The 8778-nt window shown below is 45.0% G+C and overlaps 1 protein-coding gene across 10 annotated transcripts in view; it reads right to left on the bottom strand.

Annotated features, from left to right (window-relative positions):
- wdfy3 (WD repeat and FYVE domain containing 3) overlaps positions 1-8778 on the bottom strand; it is a 136448-nt gene that overhangs the window by 4625 nt on the left and 123045 nt on the right. For all 10 annotated transcript variants that reach the window (XM_085180291.1, XM_085180290.1, XM_085180285.1 and 7 more), the window contains 17 exons: positions 8665-8719; positions 8457-8576; positions 8205-8322; positions 7712-7818; positions 6768-6921; positions 6585-6676; positions 6288-6500; positions 5915-6056; positions 5589-5743; positions 3844-4002; positions 3271-3450; positions 2998-3180; positions 2643-2736; positions 2397-2540; positions 957-1184; positions 729-840; positions 333-530 (listed from right to left, as the gene is read on the bottom strand). In XM_085180291.1, the coding sequence (XP_085036417.1) occupies positions 333-530; positions 729-840; positions 957-1184; positions 2397-2540; positions 2643-2736; positions 2998-3180; positions 3271-3450; positions 3844-4002; positions 5589-5743; positions 5915-6056; positions 6288-6500; positions 6585-6676; positions 6768-6921; positions 7712-7818; positions 8205-8322; positions 8457-8576; positions 8665-8719 (2454 nt within the window). The remainder of the gene's footprint in view (positions 1-332; positions 531-728; positions 841-956; positions 1185-2396; positions 2541-2642; positions 2737-2997; positions 3181-3270; positions 3451-3843; positions 4003-5588; positions 5744-5914; positions 6057-6287; positions 6501-6584; positions 6677-6767; positions 6922-7711; positions 7819-8204; positions 8323-8456; positions 8577-8664; positions 8720-8778) is intronic.

The following is an 8778-nucleotide window of genomic DNA, read 5'->3' as shown; positions in this document are numbered from 1 at the left end:
CCAAAATCTGACAAGGCTGAGGTAAAAAAACATGAAGTGCAATAAAAAAAAACCCCTGTGTGGGTTAAAGCATGTAAGCACTGTTACTGCGCTGTTACTTCCATTAAAACTTCAAGAACTTTAATTGGAATTTATGTACTGGTAGTGTACTGGTACCAGAAGAAATGGTAATGGTTAATTTCGCATCTCTGAAACTACTACTTATTTATACCTGTAATGGTATTTTGTTCGGACACTTTCTGGTATGACAATGACATATCTTATAATCACATATCTTATTATGACATATAAAAGCATCCTCAGGTGGAAAAACTGCAGAATAATGATCTTACTTCTGGCAGAAGAGCTGTCCGCAGTTCCTACAATGGTGGCGTCGCTCAGTAAGCGAGAAGCGAACCGTGCAGCCGGAGCAGCTGTCCACCACCTCGTCCTTCACCCAGTGGTCTGCTGCCGAACGGCCGGGCTGGTCGCTGACCGACCAGCTGAACACTCTGCCACGGCCGTCACCTACCAGGATTTTACTGTGGTCCCTGGAGAGAGGAACGCCCAAAGCGGGAAGGAAGAAAGAGAACAAAACAATTACATATCTTATTTTCAAAAATATTTGCTTGGACTGAATAATAGATTTTCAAAACAAGACGTTCTTCAGATGTGCCGATGGAATATGAGCGTTTACAAAAAGAAACTCATTTCCTGTTTGGCGGTTTGGTTCGACCCGGCTCTCTTACTTGGAGATGGCGAGGGAGGTGATCTCGGCTGGGTGAGCGTTGTCCTTGCGATCAAAAGCCGTGTGCATGGTGAGCTTACTCCGGAAGACCAGCTGGCGCTCCCATCTGTAGCCTGTGAACGCACAAAAACAAACACTTAACTTATCTATTTGTCGTCTCCCCTTCAATGGCAGAATAATCACTTAGAACATGAACACAGCATGGTTTTTGCAGCTGCTGGACACCCACCTGCCCTGAGCTGGTTATATGTCCGCGCCTCCATAGTGGAGGGATGCAGCGGCTGAGGCACTGAGCCCTGGCCCGAGTGAGCTGGGTGAGCACCTTTAGGTTGGCCCTCGGAGTAATTTACAAACACGAATCCGTCCTTCTCGTCGATGCTGAGGGTGTCTGACCAGCGGTGAGAATCGTCAGAGCCGCTGTCCATCGACCACGATGCTCCTGCTCGGGCTGAGGGACCTTAAGGGTGTTAATCAATGGAAAATTAGCAGGAACAATATCTTATATCAAACAAAGGTTCTTATATTAACAAGTAAAAACAAACATCAGTGTTGGTAATCTACATTGCTCTATTTCTATGACCAGAGATTCTGGATTCGATGTTTCTGCTGATCTGACGCTCTTCAGGAAGTGAGCATCAGAGCGCAGCAGCTAATGAGAGAAACCACAGGGCAGCTGACGCAAACATAAACAAGGGAACATTTTATACTAAAGCCAAAATCAAAGCTGACACTGATGATAAGATTTCAGTTTTAGTTTTTTGCTCTTGCCTGACAACAGAAACCGAGATATCTGAATGTCCTCATTGACTGATTTCAGTCTGACTGACAAAGACAATGGAAGGAAAACGCTGCTACGCCTTTAACAATAGTGCGAGCTGTTCACTCCAGTAGCAAACAAGTGAACATTTGTTGTGCTTTGCTTACACGTAAGATCATTTTAGTGTTAGTTCTGGATCTGAATGTGTGCTCATTCAGATTTCACCACAGCTGATCTGTGCTCAGGGAGCTTTGTTCACCAGCTGGAGCTGTACAAATCCAGCTTTCACTCTTCCTCATCTACAGAGACGTGAAGACCTTTCTCGTGTTTTGGAGCCATGCACAGCTGCTTGTTCCATATAAAAACCAGAATGCTATCAGCACAGTAGCTCATCCAGCTGACGCCCATCAAAATTCACAGGTTATTGTCTGTAAAATGACAACTGTGACCTTGACTTTGAGCACAACGACCCATCAGGTGATCAGTATGTTTGTTGAATGACCTTCTGTAAAATACTGCAGGAAGAGTAGCGATTCTTGTGGACGGACAAATGGATGACAAACAGCTCAGCATCGCAAAAGCTCATTGGTTCTTTGGCTGAAGTGGCGCATAAAAAATGATGCAGGAGCTGAGATTAAAAATATACTGTACAGCTGATTTTTATTACTCCAGAGCTCCTACCCCCACTTCTGGTGATGGCAGCTACATTGTAGCCACAGCCACCCTGGGGCGCACTGACAGAGGCGAGGCTGCCGGACACTGGCGCCACCGGGCCCTCTGACCATCACCGGTAGGCAACGGGTGAAGTGACTGTCCAAGCCGGGGCTCGAACCGGCAACCTTCCGATTACAAGGCGAACTCCCAACTCTTGAGCCACGATCACCCCATAAACACAAACTTATATCTAAGTACCTCTGGGTCTGTGGACGGTGCTACCCGGCTGGCTGCCTCCACCTGTCGAGGGGTTGCGTGGCGCTCTGGGCTCTTGGCTCAGACTGGGCTCGTCTGCGTCCGACTCACTGCTGTCATCATCGCCATTGTGACTCTCACCGCCCTCTGTGAGACCAAGATACGTTTGTACCTTTCTACAATTTTTTATAGTGACATGCATTGTGCGATTTGTGTTCTGATGACTCATTTATTTCTATTAGGACTCACCGATCTTCTCGTCAGCACAGCAGTCAGGCACATCTGGCTCTACAGGCTCGGGAGCCGGGGTTTCTGGTACCTGGAGGAACTCCATTCTCCAAAACTGTGAGATTTAGCACAAGGAATACTTTTATAGAATAGAATAAAATAGAATAGCTCTTTATTGTCATTGTTGCAAAAACAAACAAGTGTTTACACAATAACACAGACAATATTTCATATTTTATAAAGAGTTAAAAAGTGAAAAAATGACAAATGTTCTGTCGTTTTAATGCTCGACAGCACAGAAAACACATGTTTTGGTAAAAAGTTGTAACAAGCGACTAATAAACTTAAAGAGGGATGCGTATCCACGCGAGCTCACCCTCACGACGCCATCTGAGTGCCCGGTGACAATGACGTTCTGCGTGTCCCACTCGTTCATCTCCGACACGCAGCAGCAGAGGATCTGCTGGCTGCGGCCGGTGAAGGTGTTGGCGCTGGCGATGGGGCTGCCGTTGATGCTCCACACGTGAATGTAGGTGCCCGCGCAGGACACGATGTCGCCCTGTGCAAACGCAAACACGCGTCGTGTCGTAAACGAGCCGAACTACGCCCACAGTTTCTCTGATCCACGCGTGACGGAGGACAAACTTACCGTCAGTTCGTTGATGCACAGAGCCGAGACGGGCGCTCGGTGCCCCCTGAGCTGTGTGACGAAGGAGAGCTTGTTGAGGTCCCAGATGATGCAGGTTCGATCCCGTGAGCCGCTGACGACGATGTGGTACGCCGAAGACGCCGTCAGACACGTCACGGCGTCCGTGTGGCCAAGCAGCGCCTAAGATATCACAGGACACGGGAGACGCAATGGCATCAAGAAACTTAAACACCTTAACATGCAGGATTTGCTCGTTTCATTCGTGTGCGGGGAGATTAAAGTCTGCAGATTAACGTTTGTGCTGAATGAACGAAGCAGAAACACATCAAACTAATTTCATGGGTCAAACTAATTAAACCGTATAAGGATTAAGCTGTCATTGATGAACTTTGGCAGTCACAGGAGAAACAGTCCTCTATCCTTCCTCTGAAGCACACCGTGTTCAGCTTTGACCTAGCCTTCTGATTGGTTGTTGTTTCTATAAATGTTTTCTGCTTTAGGATAATTTAAAGTTTGATGACTGAAGTGCAGCTGCTGCACGAACCTGCACCGCGTCTCTTTGTGCTCATTTACCTGTTTGAGCGTGAGTGACTTTGCCCTCTCCTTTGAGGTTCCCGTCTCCCACACACAGATGGCGGTGCTGGTGCCGCCGGTGATAACCAGCTTTGGGTTTGGACATATGGCACAGAAGATCTGGCCCCACTCTGACAGACACTCGTACACCACCAGCGCCTGAAACAAGATGAAACATTCAAATCCGTTTGTGGAAAACTGAAAAGATCTACGACAGTAACAGCTTCTGATCTCGGGACGGTTATCTTCAAGCTTTCCATTCATTGGTTATTCATTCTGATGCATTTAACCCTTTAAAGCCGGTCGGAGCGGGCACGCGCTGTTTTGCGTAACTATTTTTAAATCCCGGTAGCACTGCAACCACGTGAGCTAGCACAATAATTTTTTTTGCATATGAAACCAGAGGAGTTGTACTTACATCTTATGCCATCAGCTTGTCCTCGGTCACAGTTTCCTTCCACATATAACTTTGCAAAAACTGCATAAAAAGCACTTGCAGCAACAAAAACATAATATTCCAGAAACACGCTTTGCCGATCCGATCAGCTGTTCATAACACTTCCTACGTCCATCAGCGCAAACTATCGCATGTCCGCCATGACCTGCCTGAAACCGGAAGTGACGTCATTTTTGCGGAAATGTAGTTTTTAAAAGTTATCTTTGACTTTATGACTTTCTGTGTCGTTTCTGGGATGCTTAGGACTCATATTGCACTGCTGGAAATAGTTTATTTTGATGCATATGCTGCTTTTTTGCAAATTTGCATTATAATATTTATTTTTGTTTTTCCTGCAGTGTATAAAAATTGGTGTATTTCAAAAATAAAACTATGAAGACACTCAAAATAAATTTCCTGTGGTGGGAAACTATTTTGTGCAACTTTTTTGTATTTACAGTTTTGAGGGATAAGCCTCTTAAATTTCTCTAACTAGAAATATATGTTAAAAAAACAAAAACGATTTTCAATTTTTTTGTAGTTTATTGCACTTTTTTGCAATTTATGTAATTACTACGCACTTAATGCAGACATAGTATTAAAATTTAGGCTGTAATGGTTGTATTGATGTATAGCAACTTGAAATGCTCCCAAAAATGGCTCCACAGCATGTAAACATATAATATAAGCTCTGGCGGACTTGGTTCTATGGTAGGTCTTAAAGGGTTAAACAAGAGGCATCAATTGAGTCAGGTGAAGCTGAGTATTTGTAATGATGTAAGCGGCTGTAAGAGAGGAAGGACACCTCCCAATTATCTATCACGACACCGTCTGGGGTCTAGACAAATACTCTTGCAGACACCAGCTGCAAACCCCAGACTGACCTTAGAGGGGAGCAGACATGAAACGGTGCTTCTGAGCATGAGAAAGTGTCACCAAATTAAAATCTAAATCTGTTTCAGCTTGAAGGACGTCTTCTTTCTAGCTGCCAGCAGGAAAACAGAATATATACGGTGCAAATCAGATGTAGCTTTAGTGATTTAAAAGCTTCTTTAATGTCTGCAGATCTCATGTAAAATGCATTTTTAGTGAAACACCAGCAGGGGGAAACGGTGCCTTTACTTTTTTCCACGTTTACTAGAAATCCTCAAGGTGAAACAGAAGCAAACACGTACAGTGGCTCATTTTTAAATTAGGTGAACTAAATCCACAATTATCTGTAAAACGGGGGTCACTCACACATAGAGACTACATCCTGGAGATAAAAAGGTGTTTGAGGAGTTTAAACCTATAACTTCTCACTACTGACCTTGTCGGAGTCGTAGTTAGCCAGGCGACAGCAGAGGTCGGCGTAACCCCAGGCAAAGGTCTTGCTCCAGGTGGGAGGAACCAGAACTTTGTTTTGCTCTACAGCGAGGATGCCCTTGTCAGTGGGCACAATCTGTCCCACAGGGTCTTTCAGCTCTGGAAAACAACGCGCACGCACAAAGAAGCGTGAATTTAAAGGAGTTACACACCTTGTATTCACAAACAGACCCCACGAAGCTTTGTTTACACAGCAATCAGTAGCACATGCATCCTGTTTACTGAGCAACACTGGGAGCAATTAATTGACCGCATGATGCGCGTGCGTACCTTTAACTGGTGCAAGAGAAGGTCTGAGATTGTCCAAGTGATGGAAGAAGATCTTGTCGCTGTTGGAGCTCGGAGGAACGCCGGCAACGTCGCCGTTGGCTTTACTGCGTACCCGTTTAGGAGGGTGGGGCTTCTTGAACAGCTGAAACGCAAACATCAACGACCAATGATTCGACAGCGAGATTTCAACATCTACTCAAACCCAGTTAAAGGCAAGAAACCAACCGTAGTATACAGCAGGTTACATGAGTCTGTAATGCATCAATGTTTGTAATGTAACAGGAACCAGATCAGGTCAAATAAGAGGATCCATCCTCCTTAGAAAAGGTGGAGTATTTAGATTAAAATGAACACGTCAGTGTTTCTGTCCGACCTGTTTGGGGATTTGTCCAAAGTTGTTGATGAAGCCGATGGTGGCCGTCTCTTTGAGCGGGTCGTTGATGTTGTAGATGTCCACCTGACCCTCGTAGAAGAGGTGGTGGAAGACGTTGACCGCCTCCACAGCTGGAGGGCCCTGCTGCTTGTAGCCGAAAATCAGGTCGATCCATTCGTGGAGGTGGGCCGATACGTAGTCGCACTCCAACGCCTGCGGCCGGGACAGAGGACGCGTCGACCGTGAGGATTCACAATCACTCAGAGTAAAAGCAGCCAAGAAGAGCTGATCTCCTACCTCTCTGTGGACTCTGATGAACTCCCGGGGGTCGCCCTTAGCCCAGGTTGGGAGAATGACGTCACCCAGTTTGGTCCCATTCTGCTTGGCACCTGGTGCATGAAAAGCAAAAGAAAAAGCATTAATAACAAAGCAGTGAACGATCCCAGTCGGTTTTTAAACAGCTGTGACTCTGACACTGACCCAGGTCAAAGTTATTGGAGTTTAGCATAAACTCGGGCAGATAGAAGAACTCCGGGATGAGCTCCTTGACGTCGGCCATGTTGTGTTTGGAAGCAGAGAGCCAGGCTTCACGGACGCTGTGGAACATCCTGTCAGCCAGGTCGAAGTGTCCTCCCTGTTATTCACACAAAGACACATTTTAGCCCCCAAAAAGAAATATTCCTATGAATTAAAAGTAGAGACGGCGCAACTCCCAGGAAATGCAAAGAGAGCCAAGCAAACAAGAAAATAATAATACCAGTACTGTGTTATTAATGTGGTTTCATTGTTACTCTTTTATGGGTTAAAAAAGTTAAACAAGTTAAAAAAGAAGAGGGGAACTAATACATTTAGCTTTTTCTATATAAAGTTGGAAATAAAGTTGAATTAAACAAATAAAATAGAACTTATAATGAAAGACTTGATTCTGCAATATATGTAAAAAAATAAGTAAATCAAATGTAACTATATATGACTTTTAAAAACCCCTCCTGCAATAGAGGGCTGGAGTAGGGCTGCTCGATTATGGCAAAAATGATAATCACGATTATTTTCACTGAGATCTTGATTATTTAACGATATTTATTTAACAATAACAATGTGTTGAATAATGACTTTAAAGATTGTCAAAACTAATATAAAATAGTGCAAATACTGATAACAGTGCAAATGTTTGCAATATAAAAAATAAATGAAAAATGTAAACATTTATGTTTACATAGGTGCGCTTGATTTGCCACACGGAGCAGCGCGAGAGTAAAGCACGAGGGCGGTGCTAATAATCGGCTCAGTCATTTTTAATGATCGTTGAAAGCCCAGATCGTAATCGAGATTAAAATTCGATTAATTGAGCAGCCCTAGTTGGAGTTGTATTACATGTTTTAGTTTTCAAGCTGAACTGTCAGTAGAGTCGAAACTCGTCAAACCTGAAGTCTGAGGAAAATCTGTGTGAAGGGCTCCATCCGGACCAGGTAGGAGGCCACAATCATGGCTGACGAGTAGTGAGTGCCGTAGTGGTACGCCGGGGTTTCACCTGGCAAGGCAAAAAGAGCTTAATGACATAGACCAGTACCATGTATTTTTTAAATTTCATATTTAGTACAGAAATACATCTAAATAAATGTTATAAATGACTCCAACAAAAAATATGCTGGTGCAGGAAGCATCACGCATTCAGGAGCTGGCAGGTTACAGACCAGCTAGTGTCTAATCCCACTGGGTCTGAGACAGTCGTCACCCACCCGTCTGCTGGGTGGGTGACGACAGCTCAGGTTCAGTTCACCCTGCATGTTTTTTCTGGGCCTCTCCTGCAGGCAGGAGGACCCACAAAGCGAGTTTGTGCTACTAAAAGTCTGTAGATGATATTAACACACATATCTGCTCACAGAGACACGTTATCTGATGGTCTCCTTTCCTTACCGTTGGGGTCTTCCCAGTCCTTGTACCGCTTCTTGTACTGCGTTAGCCGGGTGTCAGTCTGGGCGCCCATCGGCTTGGCGAGGTTACGAAATGTCTTGGGGTTGGTGAGGTCCAGCTCCTGGTGACCAAAAGCAACCCAAACATCCATGAAATCACCGCACTGCCCCCCGGTGGCATTCATATCAAAACTGGGGTATTTTCTGTTGTGGACACGCAAACATTAAAACAGCAGCAGATAAAATCTTCAGGCACCTCTGAGTCGTAATCGGCGAGGATCCAGGGGAACACCGGATACTGCATCAGGTCGTTGTAGGAGCGTCCGGCCAGGGTGTTCAGATGCATCAGGTACTGGAAGTTACTGATCTCTCCTCGCTACAGAACAAACACACACAAACACATGTTGTTGAGCCGTGTGCTTTACTTCAAATCTGAAGTCAGACTAACAAATTCAGGGTCTCACCTCCCATCTCTGAGTCACTGACTTCTCACCGACCAGCGTGCTGAGAAGTCCAGATCTGACACAAACCAGGACAGAGAGGATGAGTCGTTTAAACAGCTCAGTGGACTTTTATTA

Source organism: Neolamprologus multifasciatus, chromosome 12 (assembly GCF_963576455.1).
Source record: "Neolamprologus multifasciatus chromosome 12, fNeoMul1.2, whole genome shotgun sequence".
Classification (NCBI taxonomy): domain Eukaryota; kingdom Metazoa; phylum Chordata; class Actinopteri; order Cichliformes; family Cichlidae; genus Neolamprologus; species Neolamprologus multifasciatus.
This window is presented reverse-complemented; position numbering and strand designations above follow the sequence as displayed.